Source organism: Buteo buteo, chromosome 1 (genome assembly GCF_964188355.1).
Source record: "Buteo buteo chromosome 1, bButBut1.hap1.1, whole genome shotgun sequence".
Lineage (NCBI taxonomy): Eukaryota > Metazoa > Chordata > Aves > Accipitriformes > Accipitridae > Buteo > Buteo buteo.
In genome coordinates, this window is record NC_134171.1 from 34,045,391 (window position 1) to 34,063,953 (window position 18,563).

Consider the following 18,563-nt stretch of genomic DNA (forward strand, 5'->3'; position numbering starts at 1 on the left):
TTTAAAAACTGTATATTGTTGACATGCCACAGTCTCAGTGCCTGAAGACTTCTGTTTTGTTTGCAATTTTAAGGAAGCTTACAGCAGTAGATTTCTTAACGTACACTTTAATACACTTGAGTACACAACCACAATATACGAAGATTCTTCATTTCTCCAAATGTTAAAAGATGGCATGTACTTATGTGTTGGAAAAGTGAGATAAAGCTTTGTGTGTCATGGCCAATCAGTCATTAATGAAGTATGCTATCTGCTATAACTGTGTTCCAGCTAGTTTCTTTTGCGAGATGGGTTAGGACCTGTTCATGGAGTGGTGTTCCTTTAGTAGACAGGTGTTTTTTTTATAAATGAATTTTAGTATTTGAGTTGATGGCTAAATTTTTTTTTTTTTTAAAGTGGTAACTAAGCTCATTCTGTGATGCTTGTTTAGGAACACATGGATGAAGTATGTTCTTCTCAATTATTGACATCAGTAAGACGTATGGTCTTGACTCTAACACAACAGAACGATGAAAGTAAAGAATTTGTGAAATTCTTTCATAAGCAGCTTGGCAGTATACTTCAGGTTAGTAGTTTTTCACTGTTGTTTTGCAACACTATTACAACTTGGGTAATGAGCAACAGATAAACCAGCTTCCCTGAAGTTATAATTTACAACTTCTTCAGCTTTGATACAGCAATGAGCCTTGTTTCCTAAAATTAAAACTTTACCATGCATTGAACTTCTTTTCTGGAACTGCCAGATAGTGAGAAGTGTATCTCTTGCCTGTGGCTGTTTTCAAGGAGAGGTCTGGTGATGCTCTTCATGGACATTTTGTGTAAATTTCTGAAAATCAATAGGCTGCTTTTTTTTTTTAAGCATAGAGTTTAAATCAGTAACTTTAAGTTCTGTGTTATGTGACTAGAGATTCTAATTAAAACTTGTTTAAGACACTAAACCATATTTTAAAAAAGGTACAAGCTATTATATGCCAAACTAATTTTGAGTTATTAGAAATATGAAAATATTTAGTCTTTGATGTTTGAAAGCCTGTTTCAAAAACTGAAGAATTATTTCTCTTCACAGGATTCACTGGCGAAATTTGCTGGTAGAAAATTAAAAGACTGTGGGGAGGATCTTCTTGTGGAGATCTCTGAAGTATTATTTAATGAATTAGCCTTTTTCAAACTCATGCAAGACTTGGACAACAACAGTATTTCTGTAAAGCAGAGATGTAAAAGAAAAATAGAAACTACTGAAGTGATACAGTCTTATGCTAAAGAGGTTTGTTTTATTATATTTTTGAAAAATGTAGCTTTTCTGAGTTTCCTAAATATCTGTATTCCTAAACTACTTTGATTACCTTAGTTCATATGTCATATATGATTTTTTTACAAATACTGCTGTGTAATCACAGTATTGCTTGTATAGAAGCATGAACTAGTTTTCCTCAGTAAGGGAGATGTCCTGTATTATAGATGAGTGTCTGTTACAGATATCTAATTTTGTAGAGTTTGTTGTTGGTAATTCATAGGAAATGTGTTTTAATGGTTTTATATGTGCACCTAGGAAGGAATAGTGAAGTGTTAAAGTAGTATTAATATCTGGGGCCATTGAGTAGTTGTTGTGGCTTAACCCCAGTAGGCAGCTAAGTACCTCAGCCACTTCCTCACTCCCCCCCGGTGGGATGGGGGAGAGAATTGGAAGGGTAAAAGTGAGAAAACTCATGGGTTGAGATAAAGACAGTTTAACAGGTGAAGCAAAAGCTGTGTGTGCAAGCAAAGCAAACCAAGGAATTCACTCACTACTTGCCATCGGCAGGGAAATGTTCAGCCATCTCCAGGAAAGCAGGGCTCCATCATGTGTTACTTGGGAAGACAAATGCCATCACTCTGAACGTTACCCCCTTCCTCCTTCTTCCCCCAACTTTATATGCTGAGCATGACATCATACGGTCTGGAATATCCCTTTGGTCAGTTGGGGTCAGCTGTCCCAGCTGTGTCCACTCCCAACTTCTTGTACCCCCCGGCCTACTCACTGGTGGGGCGGTGTGAGCAGCAGAAAAGTCCTTGGTGCTGTGTAAGCGCTGCTCAGCAATAATGAAAGCATCCCTGTGTTACACTGTTTTCAGCACAAATCCAAAACATAGCCACATACAAGCTACTATGAAGAAAATTAACTCTATCCCAGCTAAATATTTTGACATATGGGGGTCAGTTTTCCTTGCAGTAGCTTAGTTAGGCACCATCTTTACCTGGCTTGAATAAGTCCTATGAAGTCATCAAATAGTTGGCTTGTTGGCATATATAGAAAGTATCACTTTCTAGACTTGGAGTTTAAAATTATATATAAACTTTTCAGAAATATTTGAGACTGTAGTACGTATTCTGCTCTAACAAAGCAAGTTTTGGTTGGTTTTTGCACCACTTACATTATTAAAGACATTGCATCACCATTTTAATTTTAGTATTGCAGTTTTTAGGAATGTAGCTTTTTTTAGTTATATGAACTGCTTACAAAACAAACACTAAAACAGGTCATGTTCATATACTTAAATCAGTCAGGAATCTTAGTGTTTCTTCTTGTATAGTATAGTTACAACTTCAGTGTCCTTTCAGCTTTCTTTTAGAAACACAAATACCAAAGCAAACCCTTAACTTATTTTAAAATGTCAATGGAAGATATTTTGTGAATCTGTCATAACATCCTATAAGTAGTTTTAAGCATATCGTCAGCTATATTTCAAGACAGTTCAACTTAGATATACCAGTAATATGGCTAGTACGAGAGAGACTGCAGAGTGCCTTGTAAAGAGGGCAGAGAAACACTCTGAATCCAGAAGGATTTGATCATGACTTCTTATTTTATCTGAAGTTGCTCATTGGATCTTTGTTACATAAAGGACTGGTTCATGCGCTGCTATGAGAATGCATGGAGCCAACTTAGATCTGATATGCCTTCTCTCCTGGAAGACAGAGAATTAGGGTTAAGGTCAACGTTTGCCTTGTTGCTGTGGCAGCAGTTCAGATTCAACAGAGCCAGAGATGAGCTGGAACTGTTAGTTCCTGGTTACTTTGTACAGTCTTGCACAATTATCTCTATATGGTCTTCTCACAGCTTTCAACTGGGATCCCGATGCAGGCACATCTGATCTTGCTCGATTTTGTGGCTGTCTTGAGGCCAGTAGGCTAAATGGTTTTAGATTCCACAGTGAAAGACACAGCGCTCTGTCTTGACCAGAGCTGGTATATCTAATTCTGTATGTTAAATATGATTCAACCACAGACTGGAGAATTAGCCCATGTAAACATAATTGTTTAAATAAAAAGGACTAGCACAGTTTTTTGTAAAGTTTTGCAACTCTAAAATTTTGAAGACATCTGCATAAACATCTCTTGTAGTATAGAAGTCCCCATGACTTACTGCTGTTTTGAGACAGCAGTTCTTGGTGAGATTGGCATTTCAGCCAGGCTTTCATGAAGCCCTAGTTTGGTTCAGTATTTCAGTTATTTCAGTTTAGAATTGAAGACAGTTTGTGTTTCTTCTAGGCAAAAAAAGGTCTCCAGGTGGATGTTTGTTCATCTGCTGAAGATGTCGATGAGGACAAAGTATGTTTATGCTTCTCAACTGTCTTTATTCCTCGGATAATTTCACAGTTCACTTAGTCTAACTGTTTTCTGTCATATAAATCCAATATCTGTAAGCAGCCCATTTCCTAGTGTTTGTAAATTTATTAAACATCATGGGGTTTACATCTTTCCTGTTATTTTCAGTGATTTACTTTATCAAAGTAACAAAGTAAATTATAATTTCCCTTTTTAATTTGAATTGATGGTCTGGGAAATGACTACCAAAAAACCTGCCTTCATCAATAAGTCTTTGTTATATGCATTCAGTAAACATGACTTGGGTACCAGTTCCTTGCTTGCTTTTGTTTTTATTCCTGTTTCTGCTGCAGAACCATTACCAGCATAAAGACTATTTGATGTATTTCTTTCAAAACATTCTTGTTAACCTTTCAAGAAGTGCATTCAGTTCAACAAAGATAGTACTAAAGATGCTTTTCTATTTATTGTTGGTGACCTTCATGTGGAATGAGCTTTGCTTTAGGACTGACAATTTGAAAGTCTAAAAAGAGCAAAGTTTATATTGAATGCTATGCAACTGAAATGGAATAATTTGTGATACTCGCTAAGCAACTTTAGGGTAGGATCTTGCTTTTCCTTTTCGTATTAATTTTCCGTATTTTAAAGAAGAAAGACCTGTTCTGAAGGTGTTTATTGTGGGAGTTGGTCTGGGGCTGTTGCCTGTATTCTCAGCTCACCATTGTAGTCATTCATTGAAGAATTAAATAACAAGGACAGCTTAACTATTTTTAGCAATTAACATTTTCTTTTTTTAATAGTATGGAATAAGTTAGTTTACTTTTCATCTTAAGGAGAAGGCAGATGTTCTGAGTTGGGAGACATGGTACTTGAGGTCCTCAGAGTCAAAGTCTGTGTGTGCTCCAAGTATTAAATGTTAGTGCCCAAAGGTTTTCCCTTTTCTCTTTAAGTTTGTTTTGAAAAACCACTAAAATCATTGTTTGGGGAGAAGGGTTGTATATGAAGTTTTGTATTTTCTGCTGGAATGTTCAGCTTTTTCCAGCCAAGAGAAAGATATAGGTAATGAGCTAACTAGAATGTTGAATGCTTTCCTGAATGGGCATAGGCATATGTGTAGGCATGTATGGGCATAGAGTCAGTGCTTTCTTCTAGGGCGTAGAGCTTCTGTCACACTGCTTTAGAAGTAAGAGTGGGAAGCTGTATATCACTTGTTATGGTTGCTGTAGTGCAGAAGAGTACTTTGAAGATTTGGAGCCAAACTCAGGGCTTTACTTGGGGTTCCTATAGGCTGAGGAAAATTCTCTCACTCAAGGTATTTAGCAAATCATTCAGCAGAGAAACTGCTGAGAAGCTATTACTAACTGCAGTTAGGAATATTCCTCATTTTTACTAGAGATCATCTAGGAGAAGCAGGGAACTCACTAGAATGTAATAATGCAGGTGTGTCTTTCTTCCTCCTGATAATGACAAATCTAATTTAAAGAAATTTTTTTTAAGCTAGTATGCTGATCAGTGAACCTTTTCAGATAATGAAATACTCAGTTACGATGTCCTTGATAGCTATGTCTGAACAGTGCATGATCTCTTATAGTAGGTTCTGATGCTCTGTTTCAGGATTAGCTTTGCAGTATTCATTGCAAGGCCTTAAGAACTACTTAAACATTAATTTTTAGTCTCTAGATTTGTTTGTTTTTGAGAAACAAAGGTGACTTCTTGATGCAGAAACTAAAACTTAATCTTCAGATAAACAAACATGAGTACAATATTCCTTGTTTTCCTAGGACAAGGATGAGACTGAAACTGTTAAACAAGTACAGGACTCAGAAATGTATGATGGTAATGGAGTTCCTGAAAGTATTAGGTCTGATGTGTCTGATCAAGAGGAAGATGAGGAAAGTGAAAGCGGTCCACTGGCAATAAGTAAGTGATTTTTATATAGCTCATTATTAAATGCTTTCACTGTAGTTTTGACTAACTAATTTTACAACAGGATTTGCATGAAGTACTGCTGTGTAACACTGTCTCTCCCATATTTTCAAGTCAGGTCTTTTCCAGTGAAAATTTTCCAGTATGTATTTACTAGTATTGTGTCAAGGGTTAAACATCCCAATTAGAGGAGCTGCTTCTTTTTGTAATCAGTAGATCTGTAAAAACATGTTAGAATCAGATTCATTGTTTAAGTTACATAACCTGTCTCAGCTAAACTTGAAGTTTCTCAACGTTTAACCTGAATGATGTGAAAGCTGCTGAAATTTTACGCAGTTTTTCATTTAAATGATGATTTTTTTTAACGTGCTTCTACTTAAGCTCACATATTTTTAATAATTTTTTTGTCCTGTTTGTTGTCTTACACCAACTGCTCATGGCTTGGTTTCCCTTATATTTGCATTCTTCACACCAACCTGTTTAATAACTTAGATATTTCACACCAACACAGTGGTGTTTGTTCATAATATAGCTTATGTGGAGCATGTGAATCTTAGAAAGTTAAGTCATCACTGTATCTTAATTTCAAAGAATGTTTTGAAGAAAGAGTTGTGACTGATCGTTGCAGTAAATTCCCAAGAGGGACTTGGATTTTGCAGCCTGACTTTTACTCTGTCAGGCTCTGTCAATATGTAAATCCAATATGAAGGTGGTTTTACACTGATTTGCCTTCAGGTTTGTCAAAAGCAGAAACCCAAGCTCTGACTAACTATGGCAGTGGAGAAGATGAGAATGAAGATGAAGAAATAGAATTTGAGGAAGGACCTGTTGATGTGCAGACATCACTACAAGCCAGCAGTGAAACAACAACTGAAAATGAACAGGTATCACCAAAGCTGTAAATGCAGAGCAAACCTAAGCCAGTGCGCGCCTTTTCAGTACATATCTGTATGTGCCTCAGTTTTTCTTGTTGTGCTGTTTTCATACTAATGAAAATAGAAGAATGATACAAGAAATTACATGAAAGCAATAGCTGCTACATGCAAAATGTAGCATTCCCCACCTGAATTTATTATTGGTATAGCTGATGCCAAAATAGACAAAGCTAATGTTTAAATCTGATGTCAGAGAAAGAAAATGTTAAGCTGCAGTAGAAAAGATAAACTTTCAAATAAGCATCATGTTTTAAACTGTTAACTGGTTCTTCCTCTGTTTGCTGACATCAAGTTCTAATTGGGCTTTACCTTTGCAGAGGCCATTGACTCTTGTATTCTAGCATGTCTTTGATTTGTCTTTCCTCTTTATTGTATAATGATTTTTTCTAGAATAATGGTGAAATGTTATTGGCTGCTATTGTCATTTCACTGTTAGTTTCCTTAAAAACATTTGTATGTGTGTGACTGTTGTGGTTTAACCCTGGCCAGCAACTAAGTACCACACAGCTGCTCTATTGCTCCCCCTCCTCAGCTGGACAGGGGAGAGAAAATATAACAAAAGGCTCATGAGTTGACATAAGGACAGGGAGACCACTCAACCAATTACCATCATGGGCAAAACAGACCCAACTTGGGGAATATTAATTTATTGCCAATCAAACCAGAGTAGGGTAATGAGAAATAAACCCAAACCTCAAAACACCTTCCCCCCACTTCTCCCTTCCCAGGCACAACTTCACTCCCAGATTCTCTACCTCCTCCCTGCCAGCAGCACAGGGGGACGGGGAATGGAGGTTGTGGTCAGTTCATCACACGTTGTCTCTGCTGCTCCTTCCTCCTCAGGGGCAGGACTCCTCACACTCCTCCAGTGTGAGGTCCCATTCATGGGAGAGTCCTCAATGAACTTCTCTAGAGCCCTTCCCACGTGCTGCAGTTCTTCATGAACTGCTCCAGCGTGGGTCCCTTCCCACGGCCTGCAGTCCTTCAGGCACAGACTGCTCCAGTCTGGGGCCTCGTGGGGTCAAGTCCTGCCAGCAGACCTGCTCCAGCATGGGCTCCTCTCTTCACAGGGCCACAGGTCCTGCCAGGAGCCTGCTCTAGTGCGGGCTTCCCATGGGGTCACAGCCTCCTTCAGGCATCCACCTGCTCTTACATGGGGTCCTCCCTGGGCTGCAGGTGGAGATCTGCTCCACCATGGACCAACATGGGCTGCAGGGGGACAGTCTGCCATAGTCTTCACCAAGGGCTGCAGGGGAATCTTTGCTCCGGCGTCTGGAGCACCTCTTCCCCCTCCTTCACTGACCTTGGTATCCGCAGGGTTGTTTCTCTTACATGTTCTCACTCCTCTCTCCAGCTGCAATTTCTGTGCCCCAGCAACTTTTTTCCCTTTCTTAAATATGTTACCTCAGAGGTGCTACCACTGTCTCTGATGGGCTTGGCCTTGGCCAGCGGCAGGTCCGTCTTGGAGCTGGCTGGCATTGGCTCTTGTTGGACGTGGGGGAGGCTTCTAGCAGCTTCTCACAAAAGCCACCCCTGTAGGCCTCCCGCTACCAAAACCTTGCTATGCAGACCCAATACAGTGAGCTGGTTCTGGAGACTTGTCAATTCTTTACATTTCAGTAAATAAGATTGACTTCTGAATCTCTTGAAACGTTTGTTTACTCAACAGCTATTAACATTAGGCAAGGTTGTAACTGGAACATTTTACTTCAAAGGCTTGAATAACTGATCTTTTCAGTGGAACCAAAGAGTTTACCTGGGAACTACTATAGTGAAAAGAAAATGAAATATGCAGATAAAACACATATCAGTGTTAATAGTTTTTTAAAGTGTGTTGACTGGCTGATGAATAGTGAGTAGAACTTGCTGTCTTTATTTCAAACTCATGAAAAGACAGAAACATGGAGCAAGTGTACAGTGTGTTTCTAGTTAGCAAGGAAGAGTAAATTAGCCAATAAGCTATGAAGGTGATAGTAGAATTTGTTCTAACTTGTTTTCATGTTCCCCAATAGAATTCAAACCAAGAATTGAGTAAGACAAAAAGCAGTGAGATTTTGTCATCAGAACAAGAATCTGTTAAAGGTAAGCCCCATATGCAGTAACTGAGAGATTAACACTTTTATATGAATTTCCATGCTGTGAGAGTTATCTTGGACAGTGCCAGTCCTATATGAAATTAAGAGGAAGATGATCAAATTTGCAAAAGTTTACTGGGCTGTTTTTTTTTTTTTTTTCATGGAACTATATCAATTGACTAGACATATCTGTGTTGATATAGACACAGCAAACCTTTTAATGAGGAAACCTGGAATAATCTTACCCAGGTAGATGTGGTTTTGATGCTTGACAATAGCATGAATTTCAGTTGATTGTTGCAGCCCTTGGCACACAACTGTAGCAGAGTTAATTTGTCTGTTACAGTATTTTGATATTTAGATTTAGTAAGTACTTGCTTTTTCTGCTACTACCATTTACTAGCATTTGAAATCACTTTATATTTTAAAGACTTCTTTCTGTGAGTAATGCTGTGTTGTAAGTGATTATGGACTGAAAAATCATTTTCTGTCAAAAGACAAACACTGATGGGTGGTATGAATGTTACTTCTAATCTAACTGTTGTCACCACCGTCTTTTCCTGTGTTTTTCTGTTGCAAATACTGGTTTCGTTCTTGGTCTTTTTTCATAGACTAAAACCAGTATTGAGTAGATTCTGTGTTGCCAAAAGAACGTGGCAAAATGTTAAGGAATTTACTGTTCTGTATTGTATCTCCTTATACATAGAATGAATATTTTACAGTAGGTCATATAGTTCTTAAAGTTATTTTTTGTTTTGTTTTTTTAAAAGAACCTGTATCAAGTCAGAATTTTTTTAAGTCACGTACTGTCTTGTGATAATTGCTGATACTTAAGTGTATGAGAGTACAAATAACTGATGGTTTTCTTCTATCAGCTTTGTGTTGATCTGAGAGACTATAATTCACTTTTATTGCTCATTTGTAGCTTTGGATCATAATTTGTAAAAAAATAATAATCTGGGATTTTTGTATGCCTGGAATCTTTTACTGTCTCTACCTAGTTAAAATGTAGTTTTGTGGTTTTAGGTGAAAAAGAAGCTACAATGTTGCCTCATTACCTCAATGTCATGGAGAATACACCACCTTTAACAGTCAGTACCCCAGAATCCTTTATAACAGCCAGTATGAAAACAGAAGAATCAAGCTCATCATTACCAGTAAATGAAACTCAAACACTAGATACGTGTGTAGGAAACAAATCTGCAAGTTCTGAAAGCTCCATGGCTGGGAGCCCCGATACGGAGTCACCTGTATTGGTGAATGAATATGTACGTATATTTCAGTTAAGATACATCCAAGAGAAATGAGAAGCTTTTTGATTTCAGGGTTATTTCTAGTTTCTAGTGTTGTTCAGTTTTCATCTGCAAATTTGATATGTGCATTTTTTTATGTACTTTATTACAATAGTCAAAAATCTAGTTTTGGAGTGAAAATAAAACAAACTAGCACTGTTCTCTTAAATGTCAACTGTTTTTATTAACAGGAAGCTGGTTCTGGAAATGTCAGTCAAAAATCTGATGAAGATGACTTTGTGAAAGTTGAAGACTTGCCCCTTAAACTTGCAGTATATTCAGAGGTATTTTGCTATTGTTCATTGGGTGGTTGTTTAGAAGCGCACACCCTAAATATCTTAATCTAGACAGCAATAAGAATTATCCTGAATTTTGAGTTTCACTTTATCTGTTACAAAGGCAGATTTAATGAAGAAAATGGCAACAGAGGCTCAAACCAACAGTTTGTCTGATGAATTACTGGATGGAGGTGGAGCTCAAGATCAAGAACTAGTAGGAGATGCCCAAACTTTGAAAGAACCTGGTAAAGATTATTTTCTAAATCCTCTATACCTATTGGGAAAACACTCTGGAATGGCATAGAATTTAAATATCTTGTTATCACTGAAGTAAGCAGTTACCGTGGTGCTGAAAGAATATCCTTTTTTTGTTGTTATGCATTTGAAAATGATATATTGATACGAAGAGATTTTGCCTTCCATGTTCCTTCGTATATACTTCTGTTAGATTCTGTGGCTAATAAAGTCATAAAAATTAACATATGTGAAATGTATGTTGTAGTGTAATGGTTTTGAAACTTATTAAAATTGAATAATATTTTTGTTTCTCATTACACAAGCTTGGGTTTAATAATGCTGTAAATTCTAATTGCTATTATCTGATTTAATAATGCTTAATATAATTTGCTGAGAGACCGCTTAGTGTTTTTGTAATAGAAAAGTTCAAGAGACTTTTCAGAGGAGTAAAGTATCTCTTCAGGGAAAAGAAAATTATTTTTTGTATGAAGCATACCATGAGGTAGAAAAAACTTTCAGTGTGTGTGACAGCAGTAAAAATTCGTCACTTTCATGAAACAGTATTTATGGAGCTACAAACACTTAATGGTAATGCGGGTCAAAAACTTCTCTCTTTTTTTAGTGTAATGTTGATATTGTGACACAAGTTATGGTATTAGAGGTTTATCTTCTATTGTTAGGCTTGTAGTTTTCCAGTGGAGGGTATATAATGGCATATATATATATAAATGCATGAACTGGGTATTCTGATGGTGGTAGTTTTCTGCTAGTGTAGCTAGTTCCAATTCTCAAACAGTATAAGCTGATGAAAATACTTTTTTTTTTTTTTAATGCATTTGCAGTGACAGCATAGGATTTTCCAGAATAGAGGGTGGTGAAGGAAGGTGTGTTTTCCCTTCCATTTCAGTCACTGCCCATCACCATTCTGCTTATCATAGCTATGCTAGCAGAAGTCTGTCAGTTTGGTGAATACTGATGCATATGCCTGGTGTGGGAACAGTCTGGCAAAGAACGCCATGCCACACAAAATTGGTAGCTAGCAACTAAGCCATTCATCTGTGTATGGGGGATAGCTGTAGCTGTTCAAGTAAGCCATGGCTCAGAATGCTTATGAAAAGAGGAGGGGATGAAATATTTCATCAAGGTGCTTTAAGGGATACTTGCAAGGAGTTGAAATGTGGTCAAGAGCTGTGTTTGATCCCTTGTAGCTGTTAGACAATAATGAGTATACTCTTATTTTACAGAAACTTTTGGAGGTCAAAGTGCATGAGAATAACCTGAAGATATATCTGCATTTATAAACTCCATGTATACAAATGCATATGGAAGATCAGCACTAATTTCCCAGAATTCTGGAAGTGTATAAAAATGTAAGATTTTGACACACTGCCTCTTAGGATAGGTATGTTCACTTCTGCCTGTGGCAGTTGGAACAGCTGGAACTGAATCATCATCTATTCAGTTTTGCTGCACTGTTCTTCTGTCTTAATCTTTTTTTATTTTTTATTGTGACTTGTTTAGTAATTTTAAAATTGTTCAAAATGGTAGTTTTAAATAAAGTTTGGACTTGTCTGTAAATTTGTCTTTTGAAAAATTTTCCTCTGGCTTACAAAATGGTATGCAGAGTGTGTTGTTGGAAGTTAACTGACTTTAAGTGTTGGCATGCTTGCAGCAGTCTGTTACTCCTCTTCAGAGAAACACTGCTAATTTTCCTGGGACAAGAAACTCTTGTCCCACTAAGTTTCTCCATCCCCTACAAATATGAGTATAGCATAGAGTATAGCTGGTCTGTGGAAAAAAAAAAAGTTCCTGTTCATGGCCTTGTGGAGTTTGTTTCTACCAGGACATTTATCTGAGGTGAAGTAAATACCCTAGGTTTGTAGTTAACTGCAGAAACCATTTGTATTTTTCTGCATATTCTGTTCTGTACTTTCAATGTGCAAAGGGATAAACCTGTCTGAAAATTTTAGTATCCTCTCACAGGTAATACTTAAAATTGCTGCAATTGAAAGCCTGTAGAATCTGTTCCTGAAGTATTTGACTTTGTGAAGAGTTTTCATGTAGAAAGGAAGAAATTTTAAAAATTTTAAAAAACAGTTAAAGTCAGTACCTAATGAAGTCTCATGGCAAAGGTGGAATTAGGATTGTAGAAAAAATAGACTGGAAAACTTGAACCAGAACAAAAATTTTCTTCACTTTTTCAGATCAGAGTTGCTAATAACAGTTAAGTCATAAAATTGAGCTAGAAATATCCTGAATAAGCTATCTGCTGCATTATAGAGATCCTATTTACCTTAAACACCAGGCTTCTCAAATTAGTTGAAGAGCAATGGTCATCTTTAGTTCAGAATTGTCTTCCTTTGGAGGTTAGTCTCCCACAGCATATAGCCATATTATTACACTATCTAGTGACAGTGAAGCCTAAACATGCCTCAAGTTTGAATAAAATAAGAGTGTGATTCTTCTGTGATTTCTTTTTTTAGTTTGTTTGTTTTGAGTGTCTCTGGATTTTATGAGTGAATTTTGAAATGGCAGATTACAATCACGTGCCTCTTGTCTCCAAAGACAAAAGTATAGCACAAGGTTTGAAGACAGTTTAGTTACTGTGCAGGCTTTAAACTCATGGTGGTACTGTATGCAGAAAAAACTTTACAATTTTGAGGACAGAGGAAATACATTGTGACAAACCTGTGAAAGTGAAACAAAATTCAAGTGTTTAATCACTAACTTGGCACAAGAATAATTCAGTAGACTTAAAAGAGGACATTTTCATAAAGCAGAACAAGATTTGTGCATATTTGAGAGACATCTAGTTTATATGGTAAATCATTAAACTCTAAACTCAAGAAATAGCATGAGCACACACCATTCCTGAATTCTTGCCCTGGAATGGCAATGCACTGAAATGGTATTTCTTTGTCATATTTTCTCTATCCTTTCTTTACAGAATCACAGACTGGTTGAGGTTGGCAGGGACCTCTGGGGGTCATCTGGTCCAACCTCCTGCTGCTCAAGCAGGGCCACTTAGAGCTGGTTGCCCAGGACTATGCCCAGGTGGCTTTTGAATATCTCCAACATGGGGGACTCTACAACCTCTCTGGGCAACCTGTGCTAGTGCTTGGTCACCCTTACAGTAAAAAAGTTGTTCCTGACATTCAGAGGGAACCTCCTGTGTTTCAGTTTGTGCCTTTCTAGTCTACTTTCATTATCCATTGCTCATGTAGTAGAATTGCTGAAGAAGTTAAGCTCTCAAAGTCTGGTGCCAGTCCTTCTACTCATATGTAGCTCAGTTCAAGTAGAAGGTATTTTTCCAGTGGTAGTAGAAAAGATCTTGCTTAAAACAATTACAGGAAACATGAGAAGCAGAGTCTTCTGCTTGATAGATTGCTTGCTTCCTTACCAACCTGGACCAAAGTGAATGGTGTATTTTACTGTCCAGTATCCATTGCACAGTTCATCACTTCAGAGGCAGTTCTGTGGGGCAATGAGTACAAAGAATTCAGATAATTATTTTTAAGAGGAAAGTTAAAAGGCCAGAGCTGATTCTCTTCTATAGCTAACACAATTTAGTAACAGCTCCTCCCTTAAAGGGAGGTTGCTGTATAACACCTGTCTGTTACTGTTGTAGATTGAATGACCTAACAAAACAACAGAATGCACTGGTGTATGGAGTGAAACCAAATCATGTTGGACTACTTTGACTCATCTTCACTACTGGAAGTATCTGCTACTTCTGGGAGGAAGGTGGAATAATTGATTTCTTGCAATTTATTGTAACATTGCTTTTGAAACTTTATTTTAATCAAATTCCATTGTATCCTGAAGGGATTCATGCTCCAAACTCAATTACAGCATTCACAAAGTCTAAGCATTAAGACAACAGAAAACCCATAGTAACCATGGGTTGCTTTTGCTGCAATGCCAGTATTTTGAACTGTACTTGCCTACTACAGGATTACTATCTTGCATAACAGTAAGGAGTTCAAACAAAACTTAACTTTCAGTGGTAAACTTTGAAGAACATGAGTTAAACTATTAGACAAACTGTCTTATTTCAAAAGAAGCCTTCACCTGTTCTGTACAAGTTTGCATATTCACATAACAGTATTTATTCAAAGACAGACTGGAACATTTCTTGCCCTACTTTTATATAAGCTTCTCTCTCTTCATTTGTCATGAGAGAGACAAGCTCTGGATTTTCACTGACTTCGCCATATGAACGAGGCTGACCAGCTACCATTAAAATAGGACCTTGTGTTTCCTCTTCCTCCTCTTGTTTGAAGTTGCTGCCTGCTACTTCCATTCCTCCTCTTGAGTGCTTGCCATCTTCCTCAGACTCACTGGTATCACTGCCTGATTCAGGTAGTTTGCTTCTGACAACAGGAGCCTGGTCTGTGCTAGACAATGACTTTGATTCATGGATCAGAAGAGTCTTGATGATTTCATTTTCAGTGACAGTTTCTTTAACACTTTCTTCAGTTTCTTCAGAAGCATTTACTCCTAATACACAACACAGTGTTAGAGGTATCAATAATTACAGTTGCCTTAGGCATCCTACATAAATGATTTTTTTCTACTCTGGATCTTTTTTTACCCACACTTTAGAATTCTCTTCAAAGTGCAGACATTTCCAAGAGCTTTCAGCTTTAAAGATGACCACTAATGTTACTGCATGGTTACAGCCAAAAATTTCAGGACCTGGTACCTGACCTCTGGCTTTAGGAATACTACTTAAATCAGTCTAAAGACTAGTTTTTAGAAACTAAGATCTGATAGGCACTAGTGCAGAATCAAAGCATTACTCTATATTCTAAACCAAGCTCACTACATTTTCAATAGGAAAACTGTATTTAAATGCAGTAAGGCTGCTGAACTTAATGCTAATGCTTGAAACTTACCAACACTATTGTTGGTGCATGTTGTTGCTCCTTCCACAGTGCTCTGTGACATCCAGATAGGTTGCTTTTTAGCTGCTTTTTCTCTTATTTTCTTCTTGGACTCAGAGTCTCGGACATCAATAACTAAGTTTTGGGTGTACATGTTGCCAGAAGAGGAACTTCTGTCAGCCCATTTTTCAGCTCGGCTACAGGGTTCCAGCACACTTGACCCCACTTTCTGATCAAAGCTGAATGAAATGTCACCCATTTTGGACAGGTTAAATTCAGGCAAGAACCACCCCAGTTCCCATTCAAAAAAAGACAACCCCCCCTGTGTTTTGTCAACAGACTAGCTTTGACAAGTGCTTTATATTAAAACAATATGCATTCCCCATTACCTCATCTCAGAGGCAAGTGGTTCTGAACCATTGATTTTTACATGGTCTCTTCAGTGGTGCATCTCTGGATAAAGCACACTGATAGAAAAATGTTACTTTCTCACAGAAAGGGCTATGAACATTAGCTGAAAGAGAAGTCTGGAAAATTATTTTTAAAAGGTAGCAAAAATAAGCCTATAAATGCATAACAATAATTTAGAATGCCTTAGATATTACAGGCTTCTTCATTAAAAAGCTAACAGTACTGAACAAAGCAAAATTGAGTAGAAAATAGGCTGCAAGTTCAGTATTTCAAAGATTTTACAGCTGGAAAGTTGCTGGGGGGTTTATCTTGATCAGAAGTTCTAGGGTTATGTTTATACCTTTCTGATAATTCTGGTATTTCCATTGGTTGAGGGTCCAGCAAGTGGTACGGCAGAACAATATCTTCAGTCTCACGCAGCAGCACAAAGATAGGTTCAATCTGCTCATTGAATTTTGCTAGCAAGGTTCGAGCATCGTGCTTAGGAAGTGCTGAGGCATCTTCCTCAACTTCAGTGTTGCAGTAAGTACAGCGGAAAGTCTCTGCAATGTTACATAATTGGAAAATCTTGTGTTCATAGGACACAAGAGATCTGCAGTACCTTGTTAAGAAATCCACAGCCTGGACAATTACCAAAACATTCTGACTTTATCCATTTGTTCACATTAACTAGGGAACTCAAGTAAAAAAAGGCTTGCCCTTATTTCCCCCCCCCCCTCCCCTTTTTGGAGAAAGACTGGTATTCACACACTTGCTGTGCAAGAGAGAAATGTCTATATTGGGGGGAAAAAGTTAAGTTGACTAGGCATAGATTATCATCAGATAGTAAGGTTTATTTTTTTGTTCTCTGATCTCATCTTTTTTTAGTCCATAAATGTAAGAAAAAAGACATTTGCAAGCATAAGTAACATCTGGTTTTAGTTGTTGGAGTTGTTTAGAGTTCTGAAGTTCAAAAAGACTCATTTAGGGTCAAAGCATATGCTACAAACTTATTATTTATGTCTTAAAGAAAAAAAATAATTAAAGCATGTTCTATTAAAATATATCACCAGCCTCAATGTTTGCCTTTCAGTAACTTGACAAAGTCCCTGCATTTAGAACAAAGGGATGATTTTACTAAGTGGCAGTACACTAATTTCACCTTTGACATTTCAAGTTAGTCATATAAAGTTCACTCTCCCTGGCTCTGGCATCCTTTCCAGATACCATGCCCCAGATGTTCACACAGCAGCTGTGCTTACCATATTGCAACATGATGCCACTTTAACTCATTTTGAAAGAGTACTCTTTATTTAGTTGTTTTGATTTTAGAGAAGAGAAGCCCGCAAGCTCTGATGCCACTTCTGCTGTGAATGTGTCATGTTGCCCTGGGAGGAGCCTGAACTTCCCCATCTCCAGCACAGGAGTGACAGAATGCCTCTCGTCTGCTGCTGAACTGAGTACGCTTACTACAGTAGGTGGCTGCAAGCAGTTTTGTCCGTCTTGTCCACCTCTTCCATCAGAAGATTTGAACACACAAATGGATTAACTAACACATTCAAAATGGAGTAAAGCAAGTACTGTATTCTCATTTCCATACGAGGAAGGGGTACTCGCAAGATTTGGATGAATAATCTTAAACTGGGTTAAGCATCTTGTTCATAGCAAAGCTAAGGCCTGGAATCCGATTCCCAACCCCAGCTTGTATATTCAAGATTATTCTTCCTCTTGCTTGGCCTGTTCTAGAGAGACAGCTTTTTCTCTTACCCTCACCTCCCAGCTTCTCCTGTCCCAGGCCCTTGTCCACCAGCAAATGAGAAGTATATCCTAACAAACATGCTTTTATTGCAAAGTTTGCACAGGAGCCAATTTTGTGCTATCAGAGTTATTCTTTAAGATAAGAGCAAATAAACAATATAAGCAACATACCTGTAAATGCATCAAAGAGCTGATTGACTTCCAGGTCCGTGTAAGCGCTGGAGCAAAATGGACATCTAAAAGAGGACCTGGTAGTTGAATCCCGCTCATCCGCTTCTATTTTCCGACGTACATGATCCAGTTTGTATTTTACCACATCCACCAGCACCTTGTAATTGATGTAATAGTAATTGTGCCTGGTGCTCTTCCCGTTAGGCCCCGTTTCAACTCGCATACGCAGCTTCACAAACTTGTCTGCCTTGAGTGTGTTGAGGATAGTACGCAGTTGTTTACGTTCATACTTGAGCAACTGTAACAAGTCATCCTCTTTCACACAGGGGTAGCGGATCAGTATATCGAGGGCCAGGGAGTACTCTACTCCATAGAAACCACGCACTATATATTTGGCCAGGCGCTTTAGGGTTGCTGGGACCTCTGTGATAATGTTTTGCTCTTCCATCAGGAGCTGAACCACTGTCGGAGGCAGAAGTGCTGTACAACAAACAGAAGGGAGGTGAGCTGTAGTGAACCTTTCTTAGCCCTCACGAGGAGGTATAAAGCAGGTCATTTGCTGCGCTTCACTTCTGTAAGAGTCTTCACTGAATAGATCAATGTAAAATCCTTAACCCGCACCTGGATATGGGGAAGGTATCAATAGATATCAGAGATTACCTAATCTTTAAATACAATGATTACATCTGAAATATTCATGTCCTCTTATGTAAAAGCCTACAGAAGATATCGAGGAAAATGGGTTACAGCAAGTTCGTTACAATCCTCTTTACAGAAGACAGCACAGTTAACTTGCATGTCTAGGTCTGCGTGAAGTATCTGTTTTCATTCATGGCCAGCCAGGTAAGGTCTGAGTGAACACTACGTGCCTTCAAAAGCAAAGGTCAGGACAAAAGCTGGGCAAGAAATCTTTAGCTTAGTTCATAACAATATGTGGAATAGATGAGACTACATCTCCCTTTGTGGCAAAGCCACAAGAGGTGTTTGAGCAACCTTTAGTTTGCTGTCTGTGATTTCTCTGCTGCATGCT

The 18,563-nt window shown here is 38.0% G+C and overlaps 2 protein-coding genes across 19 annotated transcripts in view; one reads left to right on the forward strand and one right to left on the reverse strand.

Moving 5' to 3' along the window:
* The window catches only part of PCM1 (pericentriolar material 1), a 45,753-nt gene extending 33,847 nt beyond the window's left edge, over nt 1-11,906 (forward strand). For 15 of the 18 annotated variants that reach the window (XM_075026927.1, XM_075026921.1, XM_075026942.1 and 12 more), the window contains 10 exons: nt 431-565; nt 1,067-1,264; nt 3,529-3,588; nt 5,367-5,505; nt 6,247-6,395; nt 8,459-8,528; nt 9,548-9,789; nt 10,005-10,097; nt 10,213-10,336; nt 11,573-11,906. In XM_075026927.1, coding sequence (XP_074883028.1) covers nt 431-565; nt 1,067-1,264; nt 3,529-3,588; nt 5,367-5,505; nt 6,247-6,395; nt 8,459-8,528; nt 9,548-9,789; nt 10,005-10,097; nt 10,213-10,336; nt 11,573-11,598 — 1,236 coding nt within the window. In that variant the 3' untranslated portion in view covers nt 11,599-11,906. The remainder of the gene's footprint in view (nt 1-430; nt 566-1,066; nt 1,265-3,528; nt 3,589-5,366; nt 5,506-6,246; nt 6,396-8,458; nt 8,529-9,547; nt 9,790-10,004; nt 10,098-10,212; nt 10,337-11,572) is intronic. The other 3 variants (XM_075026967.1, XM_075026997.1, XM_075027026.1) reach the window with 1 other exon arrangement.
* A 2,205-nt stretch (nt 11,907-14,111) lies between these two features.
* On the reverse strand, nt 14,112-17,996 carry LOC142037286 (general transcription factor IIE subunit 1-like). The gene is made up of 4 exons (XM_075041563.1): nt 17,534-17,996; nt 15,966-16,167; nt 15,227-15,453; nt 14,112-14,828 (listed from the first exon to the last, which is right to left on the reverse strand). Exons 1-4 carry the CDS (start codon nt 17,979-17,981, stop codon nt 14,437-14,439), a joined length of 1,269 nt encoding a protein of 422 aa, XP_074897664.1. The 5' UTR covers nt 17,982-17,996; the 3' UTR covers nt 14,112-14,436.
* Nucleotides 17,997-18,563: the final 567 nt, after the last annotated feature.

Excerpts from the sequence above, each read along its gene's own strand:
- LOC142037286 (XM_075041563.1), bottom strand. The coding sequence starts at position 17,981 with ATGGAAGAGCAAAACATTATCACAGAGGTCCCAGCAACCCTAAAGCGC. Across the intron at positions 16,168-17,533 it reads GCTCTTTGATGCATTTACAG|AGACTTTCCGCTGTACTTAC; the intron begins GTATGTTGCTTA and ends GTAACATTGCAG. Across the intron at positions 15,454-15,965 it reads ATACCAGAATTATCAGAAAG|CTTTGATCAGAAAGTGGGGT; the intron begins GTATAAACATAA and ends CATTTCATTCAG.